A 20,717-nucleotide genomic window follows, 5' to 3' on the forward strand; every position below is an offset into this window, starting at 1 on the left:
AAGCAAAACGATTTGCAAGTTGCCCCTTTATAAAATTGTCATGCAGCCCATGTACAATAAAGCTTCTCTTTCCCCCAGGAATAAATACATGATCTATTCAAAATGAAACGACATACAACTATTATTAATACTCACTAAAAAAAAGAATATAAAGAGGGTCAGACTGAGAATATCAAATATCGTATCGCACTCAACTAAAGATCGTGTTGTCTTCGTATTTAATTGTCAACAGCTACTTTTCGGCAAGGCATGTAACCCACCCAAAGCAGCTCAAGCCAGCCATTTGCAGCCATTTGCCACCAGTTCGGCCAAGTTCGTCTAAGATACGATACACCAAGATGCTGTCCACTTTACTTAGTATACTACGCCAACGCATGCCGTTTGTATAGTACTTAGGTATCTACACTTATCTCGTCGTGCCTACACGAATTGGAATTTTGATGATACATGTATGGAATATGATACATTCATATGGTACATTCACTTTCTTCGATCATCTAATTATTCATTTGTTCATTTCAGTCAACTACAAAGAGTGACGCGACTTCGATAAATGCGCCACCGGGCTACAAATCCTAAGAGGCGGGTGGTGAATGGTGAATAATGAGACAATGAGAGATAGTGAGACGGGAGGATGGGAGGGAGGGAGGGAAAGCCCTAATGACATGTCCGCTTCAATGTTGGGTATGTAATGTACATACTAGGTAACTAAGTATCTTATGTAGTATGAATGTACATATGTACGTCTGATTGACGGTTTGGCTGCCTACCTAAGTCAGAAAATCCGTGATGAATGTGCAGTGGCGTCCAATGAACGATACAGACGAACATTATTAACACGTTGACCTGCGGACTAGCGAATGGCGAGCCCGGTTTACATGCAGGTACCGGCCATTACTTTTCTTCTTGTGGCTTTTGATGACGAAATGCTCCAATTACATACGTATGTACATATCCATACAGTGTCATCATACGCGTAGCGCAATTTAAATATTCTGCAGGTAGTTGTAGTGAGGAACTGTCTATAACTCCATCATGATATGTGTAACTATATACATATAAATACTTTCCTATGTATGTAGGGCATCGTATGCACATAGAGAAACGGCCAGGAATCCCGCTTCCCACTGAGCGCGTTCAATGCGTCTGATTACCGATGTATGCACATAATAATGATAGATAATTTCATGTAGCCCAGCACTAGGTAAGCGTTTAAATACAAATACTATGTACTTTCACACTTGACTTAAACTTAAAGAATCAAACCAGTTTGGAGGCAAACTAAACTGGAAAGGATTTCCGAACAAAGTGTTCGATCTATTTTGGGCTACTACTAGTAGTACTAACTAGTATTATCTAGTTTAGGGGGCATGGGTCAATCTCGATGGTTGGTAGGATTCATCTTCCTACTAATATGCAATTCTTAACTTGATCTTCCTAGTTGGGAATTTCAGGGGGTGCAAAGCATCATCTCTAATATTCTGGTTGGCTGCACTCACGATATCTACTACTTACTAGCTACATAGTAAGTAGTGGTAGCACTGGTAGGTAGTGTATACTATGTTGGTTAGTTACCTGATCACTTACCTTCTAGGAACATTCGATCGAATATAGCAAAATCCTGAAGAAGAGGGAGAGAGAAAAAATTCGAAAAAAGTCAAGGTGGGATTCACTATTTTAGCGGACACAGATTCAACTCCGCTGTTCTCAGATAACTACATACATACCTCGCCATCAATCGATCAGCTGTAATCCTCTAATTCTCCCAAGTTCCACCTGTATTATGTAGTTGTAGTATCGCAAAGGCTTTCAGCAACCGATTTTAGAATGCACGTGAGGTATGACACTTATGATGCTTAAGTGTGTATGTTACACATACTACAGTACTATGTAGGTAGTGTGTGGTATTGTTCTATCCACCAGGTCAGGGGCTTTAATAAACGCTTTAAACGATCCATCAAATTCCTGTCAGCTCAAAAGTGCATGGACCTTAAATACTATGTACCCTAGGTAGGTAGGTAGGTAACCTAGTTAATTTGTTTGGTTGGAGAATTGAGTTTTAAGTTTCAACGTTTTAGTTACATGTATCGCAGGCAGGTCCGTTCGTCTGTAGTAGACTCTGTACGACGTATGGTACGATCGTATTACATAACTACCTCACCAGGCTCACCTAGGGTATTTATGTAGGTAGTAGTAGGTAGCACTGTGGTCCGTGACTCCGTGGTCTTTAGACGCGATCAGCCCCGCGTGTTGCCTGGCAACCAAAAAAAAACCCACTGTAGCTTACTAGGTATCAAACTTCCCTAGGTTACTTTTCAAAATCTTAACACTCCATGGCAATTAATAATTAACCACTTATAGCATTCGTTATGAAGTGAAGCACTATAAGCATACCGTCACCGTAATTATGTTAAGCAAGTCGGGGTTTAGTAGCGAGGACGAGTTCCCAGAAGTCGATGTGCTCATCCAACGAATCCAAGACAAAAACGAACTCAAGAGATTAAAAGAAACATCGAAACCACGGATAGAACGCATTGCAAAAGATGGACCTGCCAATTTAAACACGACAGGAAAACCTACCCCTCTTCGACGAAGAAAACTTGGCCAAGGTCAGACTATGGATGGCTCTCTCTTGAAACCTTGGAACGATACCGTACCCAGCAAGGAGAAAGAAGGCCGAACGTCCAAGTTTAGGGAATCTCGTCCTAGAGCTGGGGTGAGTACCGAGGCTGACGACCCCTCTGATGATGAATCAGAGCCATTAGCAATGAAGGCCCGACAAACGAAGGCTCGTAAAGCAAGCTCCCGTGTAGTTGCCTCTAAGATACACCCAGACAATCTATCAGAGGCAAAGGGTAAGGAACCACTCAAGCAAACCCGCACAGAGAAAAACGACTTTGTGAAGGGTGGAAAAGTCTCAGAGAAATCAACGAGCCGTTTGACACCCTCGACTCAGTTAGTTAAGGATTATGATGCCTTGAAAGACCTCTTGGAATTTAGCGAAGAGGAAGAGGAAGAGGAAGAGGAAGATGAGTCGGAATTCTTGTCAATGTCAGATTCCGAGACGGATACATGGAAATCAGATGCGGAACCAACCCTAACGCCACCGGGGCGACGTCCAAAAGGCTCAACATCTCAGTGGGCCAACCCCCAAAGAACGCTATTCAAAGATCCAAGCAAGAAGATAGCTGTTCCTGCTGGTAGGAAACCGATGGAGGCAATCACCGGCCCCAAAAAGCAAGCGTCTCGGAAACAGGCGCGCGGTGACTCTGTCCTCAGATCCTTAAAAGCATCTCAGTCCGGAAGCCTAGAAGATACCTTCCAGAAACTTCAGATGTAAGACCCAACAAAGACCTTGCCCCCCTTACTGTTATCGCAGACATGACGAACCATACTGATTATTGGTCTAGCTTTGACGAGGATTCGGAATCTGACGAGTCTTTGGTCAAGGGGCCTAAGAAGCATACTCTAGAACCCACCACACCGAAAAAGACACTCCCTGCCTCGCCCTTTAAAGCGCCTCCCATACCACCGTCGCCATGGAAGCCCGAGCAGAAGGAGTTCTGGGACAGCAACGCACACTTCGATTGGATCGACCAACACTCACCAGAGAAGAAGCCTGATGACGGCAGCAAGAATAAAGCGAAAAGGGACGACGCCAAAACCAAGATGAACCGCCAACATAGCATCAACCTCGAGAAGCGGAACGCGAAAAAGACGTTCGATGCGATCAAGGAGGAGCTAGCACGATCCTTCCTCGCTGAGCTTGATCAGCGTGTCACAGACGGCCAGCTAGGACAACTCACGCAAAACACGGGCGGGCTACAAATCACATGGTCCAAGACACTCAACTCCACGGCCGGGCGAGCGCACTGGAAATGCAAGACAGTCTCAGTAAGCACGCCGGCCGCGGACGGCAGCTTCCAGAAACGCGATACGCAGCAGCACTACGCGTCGATCGAGCTCGCCACCAAGGTCCTGGGCAACGAATCATCCCTGCTCAACACCGTGGCCCACGAGTTCTGTCATCTCGCCGTGTTTCTCCTCCACGGCAGGGTTAAGGCGGCGCACGGCTCCGAATTTAAATACTTTGGGGCACTATGCGGGCGCGCATTCGCGGACCGGGGCATCGAGGTCACCACGAAACACAATTACGAAATCGACTACAAATTCATCTGGCAGTGCGTCGCGTGTGGGTCTGAGGTGAAGCGGCACTCGAAAAGCCTGGATACGGAAGCCAAGCGGTGCGGTAAGTGTAGGGGACAGTTTATCCAGACCAAGCCTGCGGTGCGGGGAGCCGGTGGCGCCAGCAACGGCATGGCTAGTCTAGCGGGTGGTACCATCAACGGGAAGGAAACGGCAGTGACGACAGCAGCAGCAGCAGCCACGGCCGCGATGACTCCGGGCAAGAAGAAGCCGAGCGCGTACCAGGAGTTCACGGCCAAGGAGATAAAGACGCTGAAGCAGACGAACCCGAGCATGTCTTTTAAAGAGATGATGGCAATTGTGTCGGTGAGATGGAAGCAGCAGAAGGAGCAGAATGGGCTGCTGGAACAGAAGAGGGGACAGACTGTGAAGGAGCTGCGGACTGCGGTGGAGGTACTGACGATTGAAGACGACGATGACGATGATGGAAGAGGAGGCGGCAGTGATATGGGAAAGCGGGGCATGGTTAAGGCTACGGTTCAGAGCACCTACGATATCTTCGGGTAGTCTCCGTCGTCGGAAAACCTAGGTATCTCATCTAGGGAGCACTACGGGGCAATGACGGAAATTTGACGGTTAATTAATTCAGGGGCAAAATTGTGCAACCGATGGGATGAGCCAACGGACGAACGTACCATATGGACAGGGCAAGCATAGGAGCAAGAATGCGAATTCTAGCGAAACATATCACTGTGAATACCTACCTAGATAGTATGTATCATAAAATACCACCATGGAGTTGTTGTACCTACATAATCCAGGTCTGAAGCCAATATTGAAAAGAAGCACCTACCCGTAGCTAATATGCCTTGGCGGAACAGTAAAAGTTTGGAACACTTTATTTTTGGTAACATTCCCGAAAACAGGATCAAGTGACAAAGTAGGCGAGTAGTTACCTATAAAACAACCAGAAGAACATTTGAACTACGTCTTTTGCTATTGATCTATTGGGATCTAGCCGACCGTAGGACACGTACGATACACACTACCTAAGCTATCTAATGCGCATCACATCACATCACATTCCATCTCCTTTCATTCGATGTGAAAGAAGGCGATATATCCCAATCTCATCGTGGCCTTGTCGTAATGCCACCAGTTTCTTACCCGTGAGGTAAGTTACATAATATTTCGTTCGTAATTTCGTGTCAGTTCTTGAACCCTTCCCCATTCCAAAGGTTTCCAAATACAAGAATATAAAGAAAAGCAAGCAAGTCATTCCTCCAAATGTGGACCGCCATTCTCTTGTGCTCTCCCATCATCCTTTTTTTTTCCCCTCCTATCCGTCTCCCTACTTCTTCGAACCCAAACCCCAGATTCTTAAGTAGCGATATGTAGAAGTATATGATCCCATTAACGCACTAGCGGCGCACTGTTCCTCCGTGATCCAAGCTTCAGGAGCACTCAGACCTCATTGAATAGACCCCAATCCTTAACTTTGAAGGTCTCCCAGATCTTGGAAGCGTGATCGACGGCGTCGCCGATGAGCTTTCCCTGCTTACCGAGCTGCAGATCGACTTCCACCTCGTCGTACTCGCCGCGGATATGGGGTACGTTGATGGTAATGAGGATATCCGTCTTCTCGCGCTCAAGGCGTACCAGGGTCATGAGAAGGGCCGTGAAGTCAGTCTTGTTGCTAGCCGGGTTCGCGGGATCTGCTTTGGGGGTATGCGTTGCTATTAAGGTGTATGCCGGTATGTCATCACTGTGAGTTGTGGCGATTCCGGCGCAGGTTAGTTTCCCATCACGTTATGAGGTATTACAGCACAACACCAGGGGGGGGTAGGCAATACGTACTCTAGTCTCGAGAATTGAGTTGGGGTACTGTTCCAGACCTTGACATGTTCGATGTCATCTGCGACAAGCTCCTCCAGGTGTATGGTTAAAGCATTGCCATCGATCTCGGGGCCAGTTCCGGGGCCGCCGACGCGCTCAATGATATCGAAGATGATACTGGTGAAGCCATCCTTATCGATGTAGACTTCTTGGTTGTCGGGGACCTGTCTTATGGTACTAGCGTAGAAGGGTCCAAGATGTAAATGTTAGTCTTACTATTAATGTTATATTCATAAGGTATACATATGAATGCGACAAGACTTGAAAGAAGCAGGGTGAACATACCTCACATCGGCAAAGGTAGCAGGGAGATCCGCGATGAGGGCCCCTCCAAATAGCGGGGTGCTCTTGTATTCGGCCATGGCTTGTTTGTAGATAAGGTAACGTTGAAGACAAGATGTTTTTTGTTTTTGTTTTTGTTTTTCGGATACTGTTAGAGAAATAGAAGACTGTAATTCCTCAAGATTTCACACAAAACGGCCAACGTTAGAATGACTGAAGTTGTATTTAACTAATAAAGTTGGATCGGGCGATTGTTTTGCAGGTTTGCGACTTTGAACATTTGGTGGGGCGCTCGATGATGTAACTTTTGCTAGGTTCTACTACTTTTATTCTTACACAATCGTTGCTTCCCCAGGACTTCCTTACACCAAGCAATCGCATTCATTCGTTTCATTCACTTGTTTCGTTCATGCATTCTAGCTGTTCTAACCTCAATAGGCAGCATAACCCCGGTCCAAAATCTCAGTCATACTTCCAAGTTCCAAAGGTTAAAACATACCTACTAACTACTACTAGTATACCATGTCCATATATACTACTAGCAGTATAGGTATCAATAAATATTAGGTAGACAACTTTGAACATTTCTGTGTCACTATTTCACCACTTATACCTACATCTATGAATTCTGTATTGAGTCACCCAAAAGAGCTTTGAGTCATTTCTTGCAGAAATACCTACTAACCTAGGCAACAGGATATATTCATATCGAAATCATGAATACAGTATGCAGAATACGAGATTCTGGATATTTACAAATCGAAACTTGATATAGCAATATGAGTCACTTTCAAAGAATGAAAGTTGGGCTATACAGGATCGGATCATCACATGGTTTATAGGTGCAGGAGAACTTGTTATTGGGTACACTACACCCTTTATCATTTTCTCCTTCTCTAATCGTCCTGCCTGTTTACAAGCACAGTTAGGGGGGGTGCTTGAATGCCACGCTCCAGCCATAAGAAAACACCGTACCTCTCCATCAAGAATTTCATTAATGAGAAGATGAATAGGTCGATCAGGGGTCAGAATGAGCTGGAAAGAAGCAATAATGTCGGCTGCACTGCCACACAGTCAACATATGCAGATTATATCAGCCATGACACCTAGGAGCCTATAAACATCTAAAGCCGGATAATAGGCATGTTGGAGGCAAATCGCCCCCAACAGCCCATCGTCTACATACATCTATTTATCGTTTGCGTCCACCTCCGCTCCCCATCCACGGTCTTGATCAACCCAAGGTAGGTCACGGTAGGGGAAGATTCACATGTATGGAAGCCACAGTGGCAAAGGAAGGATTCTGGCCTGGAGAATAGCAATACTCACCCGACATACTCTCTCGACTATCGATTCCAGACCTGTAGCCATATGTTCAAGCATGATCCTCGCAATATTTGAAAGAATCACTTGCGATCTGATACCCCTTTGGGTACATAGTCTATAGATACCGCTGTTCATATTAATTCATTACAGAGTTGCGTGACTACTAAACTGTAGGGTGTCCTTCTACTCAGTCATGGGAAGCACAGAGGACGCTGTGTTATGTTTAGGTCGCTTTTGGGTATCTACAGCGAGTGACATTGAAATCACACTGCATCGGGCCTCAAAAAGGGGTCCTCGACGTGGTAGAGGTTTAGGGGATGGGTAGTATATTACCTTTATATAAATACCTACCTTGACACATAACAATGAAGTAATTCGAACCTGTGAAGCTGCGAGGTACATACTCAAGTAGGCAACAAGGACAAGGCGCTGCTTGAATGTAAGTTGCCCAAAAGATGTTGCTCTCATCGTCTCCCTATGCAGATCTCTTTACGATGTCTAATACACCTTAAGAATAATTTCATCATGGTATAGAAAAAACCATCGAATTGCAAGCTGGGAAATGCTTCACTGTCCATAGAAGGTAGGGCTATGTACGTTGCTGATCGCGTATTGGAACCTAACTTAACAATACTAATCACGAACTGACCGCAGTACTTCTAAAACAGGCACGATTTCAATTCGAAGTTGCAATATGATACGGATTGATTTATTCATTGTTCATTAATATAGGTGGTAAGCATAAGCTTTCGATTGGTATCGGGTCATTAAGTAGTCCATATCATCCCACAAGCCCACTCGTTCGCCGACGATCTGACTTTTTAGGGCATCTAATCCCCATGATATAATCCAACCGGCAAATCATCCTCAAATCCATGCTTCTTCTCCCTAGGGGTATCATTGATAAAAAGAAAGTCCAGAATGTGAAAAAAGAAGCTGTAAAAGAATATAGAGGAGTATCTGGGGTATATCGCGACAGACCGCCACCTACCCCTATGCGCCGTAATCTAAGAATTAGACCTGCCAGTAGCCGTTCATGCATTATGGTTAAGGATATCCGGGCGGGTTTCTATGTAAATGATTGGTGTTTTGAAATATTATCTTTTTGAAGTTGAAATTATTGTTTCGCTGGCGGTGAAGAGCTGAAGTCCTCTCAGGCACGGGAAGTTAATGCCCACGATTTAGAAGATCGATTGGATTCTCGGCGAACAGCCCAACCCTTTAGGGCCAGGAGTACGACAACCCATGCCATTAGAAGGCCGACAAATCCCATCGTAACGGTGTAGAAGAACATGGCATCCAAGTCGTAATGAATCATTCCGGAGACCGTATCGCTAGCCTGATGTAATCATTAGTACTCAAGTTACAATCCATGTTTACTAGTGTAATAGAATAAGTACTCACGCTCGCCATAAAGATGGTGCCTCCTGCAATGAGGCCGAAGGCAGTCAACAGTTCTGTCGGGGGCCGAGACGGTAAAATGGAACGTGGAGGCTTCAGATACATGAGCACATATGTGAGAGCTCGAGCAAACGATGCACCAGTCAGGAGATTGCCCCACTGCTTGTGAACCATGCTGGAAACCATAGACTGTTGCGTGTGCGAGCTCATCATGATGCCTAGAAGTAGAATCACGAGTGCTGGAATAGGGTTAATGGAAAACTCATATTCGCTCGGTGCCTGCAACGCTTCGCGCTCCTCGTCGCTGTACGCATGACTAGGATGCGCGAGAGCGGCGTCGTACACTGTGGTATTTAGAAGATCGCGGATTCGAGTTGACTCGATGAGCATGGAGAGCTACATCACCTTGTGAGCAAACATTCGACCTACTGGACTTGAAGGGAAGAAACTTACCAGACCACCTCCAATGAAGAGAACGGTAATGGAGATATGCTCCAAATCTTGAGCGCTAAACTCTTGCCCAGCATTGCCTAGATGCTCAAGGAAGATATTGGTCGCACCGTAAGTAAAGATGAGAGCGCCTTCGACAAATTCGGCTGTAGGCCTCCACTTCTGAGAGCTTTGCTTGGGACGGATATTCCATGACTACAAACTGTTAGTAAAAGGGGGAATAGTTCATTAAAAATAGAATCTCCAGTAATTGCTCCGACTTACCCAGCCCAGCTCACCGAAACTTCCGGACCATCTTCCGAGAGTTAATAAGCCGTACCAGAAGAAAATACCACCCTTGATCCAATGAGCTAGTCCACTAAAGATACCGTGTCCCTCCTATTTTCTCTAGTTAGTCAACAACAACCACCCTCGGTGTGGATTGGCTTACGAAGAATCGCGCAAATGTAATAATACCGGTACACAAGGCAATATAGCCTAGGATCAGAATTGTCCTGTCGATGAAATTGTAAATAAACATGAGAACCTTCCAAGCTCGGCTGGGAATTTTGCTAGTCCATTTGGCGATAAATGAGTTGGGAGCCTTGGAAGAGAGTAGCTCCTCAGGCTTGAAGTGAAGGTCCTCCTCCTCGTCTTCGTAGTGTGCTCCTCGATCGCTTAACTCAATAGGTGATTCTCGGCCGATAGTTGTTGAAACAGAGTTGCTTCGTAGAGACTCTGTATGTGGTTCCGTGCCTTGTCCACTGTCGTTGGACGATCGATACTGCTGAGATAACAGAGGGCCATTCATGCGCTGGTGCTCGGCCATGGCCTCTGTAGAAACCGGAATGAACGCCTGCTCCTCCTCCCTCCCAGCCGCCTGAGAAGACGCGCTCCTACTAGCTGCGCCCGCAATGCGGCTTATGAGGCTGATGACCACCTGCGCACTAACTACCCAAGTAACCAGCCAACCTAACTTGTGGTGCGCGTTGTTTGGATACAAATCGGGAGTTTTCGCGTTATAGGTAATGCCTAGCAGAAGGCCGACCGCATTCGTAACGAGGAACAGAAATTGGATCGCAAGGGTATATCGTGATCGCGCAATCGAAAACATGACGGCTGGGAAGATTGGTTAGAATTACTACACATGGCTATTATGGTCACTAGAACTCTTTTCCTACCTGATGGTAGAATGACTATCCAACTTATCACCATCAGTGCGATATGCGCATATATTTCCACTACATGCTCAGGATGGGAGAAATACGTCGGCGGGTAGGAGTCGAGGTCCGGCTTCGGGTCCTCTGCCATATTCATGTCCATGTCGGTTGCGTCTTGGTCATCGTGGCCGTGAGCAAGAGCTGTAGGAAGAGCGCCTGCTACGGCGACGAGCGCCAACAGCCGGAGCGCAAACCGGGTAGTCGACTTCATGTCGCGAGTTGGCTGTTTAGAATATATGCTGATCCGAAAGATGGCGCGTGTTTAACTGGAAGAGAAATTGTTACATGCCCAACCCCCGGCTCTTTGTCTGCTGGTGGGTTGGTCCGTGGATAAGCTAAGCTAGTAGCAAGCTTGGAAGCGTCTGATGGTCACTTATACACTCATACGCCCCCCTAAGGTTTGAAAGTTCAACTTGACTCCCACGCCTCTCGAAGCTTATGTGAGCCTGAGCAAGATCAGAGTGTAGAGTAGGTTAGTTTTTAGCTGTGTACGGCTGATCAATGGTATAGAATCAACAGAGATCAGATGAAGAAGCAGTGGAATCTAGTCCTCGTGTACTATAAGAGTAGGAAAGAGGACGGGGATAGGCAGAATAGAAAAGAATAACATCATGGTGGGAGGAAGAAAGAAAGCGCGTAGGTAGGCTTAGATTATATATACTTCGTATAATCTAATACCTACACGTGTATGTATACTGTGTATAAGTAAAAGTAGCACTTGAGGTAGATAATCTACCTACCTCGGGCTATGTATGTAGGTAAGTAGGTAGGTAGGTACAAGGTAGGTTAGCAGTCTTAGCAGTGACTTGAACTGTAAAAGTAAGAACATCAATGATTGAACTTGAATTCAGTAGTTACAAGTACCAAAGTCAAAAGACCAAAGACCAAAGACCAAAGACGGAAGATGGAAGATGGAAGATGGAAGACGGACATAAACGTTGTCAGCGATTTCCAATTCGTGCCCAGTGCAGTTGCCCACGAGGTCGCAATTCCGAACTTGTGGGTAGCTATGGATGTACTTCCTTTTTTTTCTGGGTACAACGGTACCCATTATGGATTACATGATGTATGTATGTAGTATTGATGTATGTGGGTGGGTTCACTGGGTTCACTGGGTTCAGAATAACTAAAATAAAACGGTAAGAGCTAGGTAAGAGCAACATCAAATGATTGAAACAAAAGGATGGGTCCACCTTAAGCGCATTTTCATTGTTCATCCGATCGAACCATCTTTTTCCATCCTCCTTCTAATTCTCATGTGGCTCTGGCCATGAAGCGATAGCGTGGTGGAAGTAGAAAATAGTACGATGGATCATCCGAGGCTTCCGAAGTAATTAACCAAAACGGCAACAATGGGTGTTGAAGCTGTCAAGGAATTAAGGAATTAAAAGAGGTTGAAGAGCTTGGAAGCTACAAGAAAGACCCGGCTATGGATTACCAGGATAGCAGGAATGGGTCCTGGACTAGGGTGAGATGGTGGGTCTAACTAGGAGATACTGTGGCAGGTGCCACCTACTATAGATAAGATAAGAGGACACAGGTAAAAGGCCTGTCCTGCGGGGATTGGTTTTTGACCTTTTCTCTCTTTTAATACATAGTCTGTTCGAAACTGGTAGATCTTTTCTGGTGATTTCGTCCAGGCTGTTTTTTGGTTTTGAACAAGTGTCATTCATCAATGTCTTACACGTTTCATTCAGATTCATCGTAAAAGATATTACTGTGGTATTCTGAAGGTGTTTCAATACTTCTAAACTGATTTTTATCGACCCTGCTGGGCCTGTTGATAACTATATTGTTGTTGAGAATCACTCGATTCAATTTGCTCATGTCCATATCCGAAGGGTCCCTGGACAAGTTACCTTATTGGTCTGATCTTCCCGACCGATTCATCGAGACAAATCACAATCCCCTTTTCTCCATTCTAATCCCTGCTACTTCATCAACTATTTCTCCCCTCTCAGAATCTTCCATGTCTGGAACGCCGATCATTCCCCAAACTGATCATCACCAACCCTGTCAGTTCCATCAATCCCATCAAACCAATCATCATACACCAACAAACCCATCTCCTGTATCATCACCTGTGGACCCCATTGTGGACCCTGTAGATCCACACACCAACAAAGAACCAGATACCGAAAACTCCATCCCATCTCCATTCCAAAATACTCCGGCTAGTCCAATGGCTACCCCACATTACTTTCAAGTCCCAGACCTGTCGGGATGTGGTCGTTTCAAAGGTGGCGAGTCAGCGGCGAGATGGCTGAACCGCCTGAAATGGCAGTTTCGGCGTGCAGGGTATGACATCCCTCCTATCTCCGGCATATTGCAGGCGATCGACATGCAGTGTGAGGGCGAAGCTGCGACCTTTTTGGATAGCAGCCCAGCACTCAGAGAGGCACTCGACCGAGCCGAGAACGGCACCGCCGTGCTGAAGGACCTCACAGATGTCGAGCAGGCCCTAAAAGACAGATTTCCAGCGACGCTGGTGGATAAGCTGAACGATCGGCCTGTATCCGATCTGAACGAGCTCGCCCAGGGCAAGGATGAGACACTCGCCGCATACTACTCACGGGTACAGAACCTTTTGAGACGCATGGGGGCCCGGGATCGGCCCCGAGAGCAGACGCCACAGACAAATGTACTGTCGCCGGCTCTGACCGCTCTTGAGATAAATATGCTTGAAACAATCATTGGTCGCTTTGTTGATGGCCTTCGAAACCAAGTTCTGCGGGCCGAGTGCATAGACAAGAATGCTCGGAACTGCAAGTCACTGTGGTTGGCATATGACGTTGTCCGGAACTGCCAATCGATAATCGAGGAAAAGGACAACATTGCGAAGTCCTATCGGTCCAAGACTCGACAAGAGATGCTGGAGAAGATGGTCGCTGATCGGACTGGAGTATCAGTTGATCAAGCTCTGGCAGCACAATACCCCTGGACGGTGGCATCAGGCATGACGACACTTGCCACATCGGCCTCTCCTTTATTTCCTCCGTCGGGCCCCCCGTATTTTCCTACATCGGGCTCTCCATTGTTTCCCATTGCACACCAGTCGACATGGGCATCACAAGGGACAACGGGACCGCGCTGGCCTCTCCCTGACTGGAGTGGCAGACACCAACATGCCTCGCTGAACACAAGGGGTCCCTCGATTGCTCCAACCTCTTCTAGCTCCTCTGGCAGCTCTAACACTCCCCACACTACTGCAACTGCTGCAGCCCCATCCGCTCCATCATCAACTTTTCCTCCACGAGATGCTCCGTTTGGAAACTCAACCTATGGCCGAGGCCGTGCCGGATATGAGAAGATCCCACCGAGAGAGACGTCGAAGAACCCAGTGGTAAATGGGTCGTATCAATTGAGACCATTCGAGAAAGTGTGCTTTCGCTGCGGCGAGCTCGGACATGTCTCCATGGCATGCTTGGCAACGAAGGAACAACAACTTCTTCCATGGGAGACTGCGACACTGAAGGCGATCCTATTTCCCCAGGGAAATAATGGTCAAGCTGGAGCAGCCCGAAATCTCAACTCTCGCAGTACAACTCTCGATTTTGGGGGGGGCTCAGCCTCGGACGGGTATGAGGCGCACACAGCTCAATTGTTCTACGAACAAATCCAGGACTCTTCTCCCTGGCAGTTTCAGGAACAGAGGTCAGGCAAGCCCGATCTCCATGTACATTTCGAGGAGGACGAGCGCATGTGTCGAGAGGCCCGGGAGACGCCATCCGACTCTGGGATCGATGATCCAGAGGCGTCAGCTGAGGGTGGACTTAGGTCACAGTCTCTCACGCTGGTTCTGGAAAAGGAGAGCCCCACATCTCTGGGTGGCCTCTCAGAAATGGAAGATGATCTGCGCGAGGAGGTCGTCGAACTTGCGTCGTACCTGGGCACAGCCTCACACGATGAGCCGCCACCAAAGCGTCGCCGGGACGGCTCTGGGGCCATCCCGATTGTTGTCGAAGGAGAGAAGAAGGGGAAGGGGACGAAGCCACGGAAGGGCCTTCAACAGATCCATGGTCTCGATGGAGAGGCGGTGTTCGACTTCAAATCCCTAGCCAAAAAGATACAAGTCTCCCTAACGCTCATGGACCTCTTTCAGATCTCCCCTGAAACGTCTAAACAGTTTAGGCATTTTTCAACACGAAAAAATGCAAGAGCTGAAAAGCGAGCCGCGCGGAAGATAGCCGCTTTGAAGAGGTCGGAGGCCGCCGACCCGCTGGGGTCGAAGGCAGCGGAGGTTGAGCGAATCGTGGTGCCGTCACGAGCCGGTTCCTTGGAGATTCTGGACAATGTCACGTCCAGAGAGCACCAAGAGGAGAACGGCAGCTCGTTGTGCAAGCTGGTCCGCTCTTTCTGTCTAGATGTGGCACTACGTTTCAAGAGGGGAGACGAAATGATGTCTACCGTGCTTCCACCCAAATCGACGCAAGCTGACCAGGGGAGCGACGTGAACGTAATTTCCAACAAGCTGGTGCAACAGCTTGGTCTGAAGCGGAGATTACTCAAGGACCTTGTTACGAGACCCCTTCACCTTCTGACCTCAGACGGAGGAAGATGCGAGATTCACGAGTTTGTGTTATTGAATGTCGGTGTGCGGGGGATCTGGCGTTCCGTGTGGGCAATTGTAAGGCCCAAGAGCCAGCCTGGGGATTGCCTGCTTTTGCTGGGAATTCCCTGGCTCTGGGATGTCTTAGCCAAGTTCGACATTCGAGCAAGCACGCTCACGATCGGGGACGTTCATGATGGTGAGACACAGACCACTTTGGTCGGCCCCTTGCTGGCCCCTGTGGGACGACATCGCATCGCGCTTGGTGCGGCAGGACCAATCGCTGATCCGGTCAACCATCTGCGAGTCCCGCCGACATCTGAGGAGCAAGCCTGGGATTCGGAGGATTCGGACGATGAGTCGTCCGACTCGGACTCGACAGATGAGTCGTCGGATTCGGAAAACTGAGTCGACCTGAGCATGTCGGGAAACTGCGTCGGAAGAGGTCGTCTGACGGTGACGAGGACATGGACACCGTTGATGCATACCACGATTGGGCTTTCTTCCATGCGCCTCGGCTTTCGGCGTCGGCCCCGCTTGGAGTGCGGTTCCGAGCAGCGCTGTCGTCCCGCTTTGCCTCCGTGTCGATGGAGGAGGCCCATACGCCATCGGCTGGGCGAGAGATGGTGCGGACCAGGATTGAGGGGGAGAAACAATCGGAGACGGATTGCTCTGGTAGAGTGCCATTTCCTACGAAACGGCGCATCGTTCGCCTGCCTCTGGTGTCTCGGGAAGAATTGTCGGACGCAGACGCGCTTGAATGGCTGGTGAAGACGGGTGTTCATGTTGGGCCGCTGGTGTCGGACAAGTTGCGCCTGAGGATAGCCAGGGGGATGTATACGTATCGTGAGCTGGATGCGAAATCTATCCTCGACATCCCACCCTCAGATCTGCATCAGCACCGCGTGAGGCTGACAGAGGGGACGAAACCGTGGAGCCGGTCGAAGCGGCGGCGATGGACCGTCCCGCAAAAGTACTGGCTGGATCACTTGATCCAGCTAGGGCTCGATGCGGGAATGTACGAGTCCACGAAAGCAGCCAATGGGGTCCTTTCGGACTGGTCCGCCGAGCCTGTCCTCGTGTCCAAGGACAAGGATGATCCAAATCCAGACCCTTGGGCCGAGCCGCGGTTGACGTTCAACTATTCGAATGTCAACGAAGACGTTCCGGGCACGAACATTACGCTCCTGTCAGACCTCCATACACACCTATCGGATCCCAGCATTGGGTCGTATTCAAAATTCGACCTAAAACATGGGTACTGGGCTGTCGAAGTCCATCCGGACGATCGGCATCTGTTTGCATTCTCGGTGGCGGGGTTTCCACAGCTGCAACCGACAAGGATGCCCCAGGGCTCACAGACGGCGAGTTTTACGTTTACGGAGATGATGCATGTCGCGTTCGGAGAGATTCCACCGCCCTCACCGGAGCCATCCCTGATCCGGTCGGCGGGGCCAACACAGGTTGCGGACATGGGCTTCTATATCGATGACATATTTCCTACGCATCGGAACGTGGAGGAACAGTGGGACTGGATCGAGGAACATTTCCTCCCTCGACTGCTCTGGGCCCGTCTGCGGCTGGCGTACAAGAAGGTCTACATAGGCTTTGAGGAGATTCTGGCAGTGGGGGTGGTGCACCACGTGGGCGGCCGCCTGTTTGTCAAGCCAGAGCGCTGCGAAAGGCTTCGGATGTGGCCGGTTCCCACGGAGCAGTCCCACATCAGGGCTTTTATGGGTGCGATCGGGCCGTGCAGGCAATGGATCAATAATTGCGCGGAGATTTCCAAGCCGCTGACACGACTCCTGGGAAATGTTGACTGGAAATGGGGCGAGGCGGAGGCGCTTGCATTCACGCTGCTGAAGGACTTGACGTCGGCGGTTGTTGAAATGCATGGTCTTGCATTTGACTCCCCGGTGGAGATGTACTCCGATGCCTCTGGACAAGGCGCTGGGTGTCTCGTGGTGCAGCTGAGGGACGGAGCCTACGTCCCGATCGTGTATGACAGCTTCACGTTCACGAAGACCCAGCGGAATTATGGCACGTACAAGCGGGAACTGTGTGCCATCGTGGAGTTCTCACGACGGCACGGTTTCATGTTTCAGGCCCGGGAGGTGTCAGTTATCCACACTGACCACAAGCCCTTGACGTGGTTCCTTGACTCGGCGAATGTAGATGGAATATATGCCAGGTGGGCGTCGGAGCTGCGCATGCTGAATGTGAAGATTGTGTACATTGAAGGCAGGCGGAATCGGGTAGCCGATGCATTATCGAGGACGATATTCCCGGGGGACGAGTGTGACCAGGTGGAACATCTGGCGCCGTTTGGTGAGAAGGGGCCGGATGGCTCTTGGGTCTGGAAGGATGGTGCCGGCGGGTACCAGGCCCTCCTCAAGTCCATGAAAAAGGAGGAAGGAGAGAAGATGATGGACGACATCTTCAACTCGCACAGGCGAGACCCGACGGATGTTGTCTCGCGATTCACCAGACTGGTGGAGAGCGGCGAATCCGAGTCTGCTATCCGCCAGCGGTGGAGGTGGAGTGATGGCGAGGATGGGTATGAGGCGTTGCTGGAGTCGTTGAGGGGTCCGGTACTGACCTCACGATCGGCGGAGTTTGAGGCACCTTCTGAGTACGCCCGGGACAGCTGGTATGCGGATGTGTACCAGGTGCTCACGGAGGGGATCGTCGACCCGCTGGATCGTGTGAGATCACGCCTTCTGCGGAATAGAGCGAGATACTACAAACTTCAGAACGGTAAACTGTGGCATGAATACAAGGGCCACTGGCAGAGGTGCCTCTGTCGGGGAGAGGTAGCCGGGGCACTCCAGATGGCTCATGATGTGGGCGGGCACTTCTCCAAGGCAATTACGCTGAAGCGGCTGAGTCGGTCTGTGTACTGGCCTTGCATGGCCCGGGATGTAACCAACTACATCGAAGGCTGCCTCTCCTGTGCGTACCATGGGCCGTCCCGACCTCCGATACCCCCGCAGCCCGTCACTGTGTACGCACCCTTGCAGGTTCTGGCCGCCGACTTTGTTGGGCCGTTTCCGACAATGCCGTATGGAATGCGACATATCCTGGTCATTGTGTGTTACTTCAGCCGATATGGTTGGGCCATTCCGACTGAAGGGGCCACGTCGGCAGACGCGCTGAAGGGATTTGACCTGTGGGTCGCGAACATGGGGACAAGACCTCTGGCCTTTTACCTCGACCCTGGGTCTGCGTTTGTGTCGGCGGAGACGGTGGCCAAGGTGAAGTCGATGGGAATCGCGGTGATCCATGGATCTTCGGGCTCACATGCCAGCGTGGGCCTCGCTGAGGTGTTCAACAGGGTCTTCCAGGCTGTGCTGAAAAAAACTGTCAATCCGTTGCCGACGGAGACACCGGTGGAGTCTGTGGACTGGGTGTCCCAGCTGGCAGGAGTAATGGCGAATGTAAACCGCCGGCACATGGAGAGTATTGGATTCTCGCCGTACGAGATCCTTTACGGGAACCTGCCGGTCGGAGCATTCGAGCAGGAGTACCCCCCGGAGAACCTGGGCTCACTGATGCGTCATCTGCGAAGCGGTGGGGCGGAGCTCCTCCCGGTTGAGGATCGGCTCGACGACTTGGTGATGGACCATTTGGCAAGGCTCCAACACTGTCGGGAGACGGTCCTCCAGCTGGGGGAGGAAAAACGGCTGGCGCGCAGCCGTGTGCATGCCTCTCGCACGCCCCGAGTGGAGAAGGATGACCTGGTGATGGTCTGCCAGGAAGGCAAGACCCCGAAGCTTCGGGAAAAATGGACGGGACCCTTTATCGTGGGAACACGAGTTGGGCGGTCCTCACACCAACTCCGCAATCTGGACGGATCCATTGTCGGAAAGATGACGTATCATGAGAACCGCCTCAAGCGTTTCTCCCCCCGGACGGGCTATCTCCGGACGGATAATGAGCTGGCCCTACCCCTATGGTCACGATTGCAAAGGAAGAGGTCAGGGAGAAAAAAGGACAAATAAGTGTGAGAGGGGAAGGGGACGCCTACTACATCCTTATGTTTCCTTTGTAACTGCATCCTTATAATTTTCCTTTGTTTATTTTTTCCTTTGTTAACAATTTCATTTGTCTATATCCTTACCTCTTTTTTTTCTTCTATTACAATCTCCTTTGTTACCATTTCATTTGCCGAGGTTTCCTTTGTTGGCGTTCCGTTTCTTTTCTTTTGGGACTTTTATTACTTTCCTTCATTCTTTTCCTTTTTGCTGGGAATTGCGAGATTTTCTCTGGGGGTATTAGGCTTTACTACATGGTTTGAGGACTCTTCTCATTATGCTATCACAACATTGTACCTTAGAAAGCGGGCCGCTCGCCCGACCTGTGTCCCCCCCAGTAGATACTGTGGCAGGTGCCACCTACTATAGATAAGATAAGAGGACACAGGTAAAAGGCCTGTCCTGCGGGGATTGGTTTTTGACCTTTTCTCTCTTTTAATACATAGTCTGTTCGAAACTGGTAGATCTTTTCTCTAGGGTAGCCTCACTTATCCATGTTCCATGTTATGTAGTCATTGCATGTACATAGTACTACAGTACTACTACTACATAACTAGTAGTACATAGTTATAAAAATCTGTATAAATCTTACAATTTCTTACATGTAATAAATCCGCTTCCGTGTCGGCCGTGTCGAGATCTCTGGGTGATCATGTGTGTTAGTGATGACACATCTCTCAGCCTTTTGAGCTTCTTGGGAGCCGCGCTAATACAACCGGTAGTTATTAAGGGTCTTGCTACTATGTAGCCTCCCTAGGTATGTATCTAACCTAGTAGATTTAAATTTTCCTTTTTTTTTTGGTGGGTGAGAAGGGGGGGGGGGGTGAAAGTCGGTTGCATTCATCCGTAAAATATTTCAAGATGCAATTCTCAACTTATACCGGAATTTGAAGATGGGCTTTTCGACTCGGTGCAAAAAAAGAAGCCCCCATCTCGTACATTATAATAAACATGCCCATAGGTATAGCCAAACTGCTATGAAAACGACATACTCACTGGGGACTTTTTGTTAATCTATACTCTATCTTGAGCAACCGCTGTCACAAAATTAACTCCGGTAGGATTGATTATCTGTATAGTGCAATAGCATCTATGGACTGCGTCGCTCATCGTTGCCCCTCGTTCGTCTAGTGCTTCCCGGAAGCCATCATGCAAGAGACGGCAGCACTAGCCGCACCGCTGTAACCCACCAATTGCCGATGGTGAAATCCTTCCATTGCTAGCCAGCTGTAACATGTGCTGACGATGAGCTTTTAAGAGGTTAGCAGTTAAGCTGACGAACCCCTCCTTGGATGGATCTCTGACTGGTCTGGTTTTAAGGCAAATGCAAGCATAGGTATGGTATGTATGGAGATAAGGATAGAAGAGTGGTTAGATACATATCCGTAGACATAAGATGGCAATCTACTGTGGCCTTGGGTCGGACGAAAAAAA

General features: G+C 48.9%; 4 protein-coding genes across 4 annotated transcripts; 2 read left to right on the forward strand and 2 right to left on the reverse strand.

Annotated features, from left to right (window-relative positions):
- The first annotated feature begins 2,202 nt into the window (after positions 1–2,202).
- GGS25DRAFT_509641 (SprT-like family-domain-containing protein) lies at positions 2,203–4,991 on the forward strand. The gene is made up of 2 exons (XM_049262582.1): positions 2,203–3,336; positions 3,411–4,991. Exons 1-2 carry the CDS (start codon positions 2,408–2,410, stop codon positions 4,711–4,713), a joined length of 2,232 nt encoding a protein of 743 aa, XP_049112083.1. The 5' UTR covers positions 2,203–2,407; the 3' UTR covers positions 4,714–4,991.
- A 526-nt stretch (positions 4,992–5,517) lies between these two features.
- GGS25DRAFT_77532 (Mog1p/PsbP-like protein) lies at positions 5,518–6,721 on the reverse strand. Its single transcript, XM_049266011.1, has 3 exons — positions 6,326–6,721; positions 6,004–6,232; positions 5,518–5,911 (listed from the first exon to the last, which is right to left on the reverse strand). Exons 1-3 carry the CDS (start codon positions 6,402–6,404, stop codon positions 5,611–5,613), a joined length of 609 nt encoding a protein of 202 aa, XP_049112084.1. The 5' UTR covers positions 6,405–6,721; the 3' UTR covers positions 5,518–5,610.
- Positions 6,722–8,336: 1,615 nt separating this feature from the next.
- Positions 8,337–10,911, reverse strand: GGS25DRAFT_527989 (uncharacterized protein; the record flags this gene model as incomplete). Its single annotated transcript, XM_049265137.1, has 6 exons — positions 8,337–8,989; positions 9,055–9,447; positions 9,505–9,696; positions 9,766–9,879; positions 9,932–10,599; positions 10,662–10,911. The coding sequence occupies 6 exons, from the start codon at positions 10,909–10,911 to the stop codon at positions 8,804–8,806; spliced, it is 1,803 nt and encodes a 600-aa protein (XP_049112085.1). The 3' UTR covers positions 8,337–8,803.
- A 1,614-nt stretch (positions 10,912–12,525) lies between these two features.
- On the forward strand, positions 12,526–15,657 carry GGS25DRAFT_526047 (uncharacterized protein; the record flags this gene model as incomplete). The annotated part of the gene is made up of 1 exon (XM_049264908.1): positions 12,526–15,657. The coding sequence occupies one exon, from the start codon at positions 12,526–12,528 to the stop codon at positions 15,655–15,657; it is 3,132 nt and encodes a 1,043-aa protein (XP_049112086.1).
- Between the last annotated feature and the right edge of the window lie 5,060 nt (positions 15,658–20,717).

Source organism: Hypoxylon fragiforme, assembly GCF_022984875.1.
Source record: "Hypoxylon fragiforme strain CBS 206.31 chromosome Unknown GGS25scaffold_10, whole genome shotgun sequence".
Lineage (NCBI taxonomy): Eukaryota > Fungi > Ascomycota > Sordariomycetes > Xylariales > Hypoxylaceae > Hypoxylon > Hypoxylon fragiforme.

Bases quoted from the DNA above. Each gene is read 5' to 3' on its own strand.
- GGS25DRAFT_509641 (XM_049262582.1), top strand. From the start codon at position 2,408: ATGTTAAGCAAGTCGGGGTTTAGTAGCGAGGACGAGTTCCCAGAAGTC. The intron at 3,337-3,410 runs GTAAGACCCAAC...TTATTGGTCTAG, and splicing joins ACCTTCCAGAAACTTCAGAT to CTTTGACGAGGATTCGGAAT.
- GGS25DRAFT_77532 (XM_049266011.1), bottom strand. From the start codon at position 6,404: ATGGCCGAATACAAGAGCACCCCGCTATTTGGAGGGGCCCTCATCGCG. The intron at 6,233-6,325 runs ATGTTCACCCTG...TACATCTTGGAC, and splicing joins TACCTTTGCCGATGTGAGGT to CCTTCTACGCTAGTACCATA. The intron at 5,912-6,003 runs GTACGTATTGCC...CACAACTCACAG, and splicing joins ACTCAATTCTCGAGACTAGA to TGATGACATACCGGCATACA.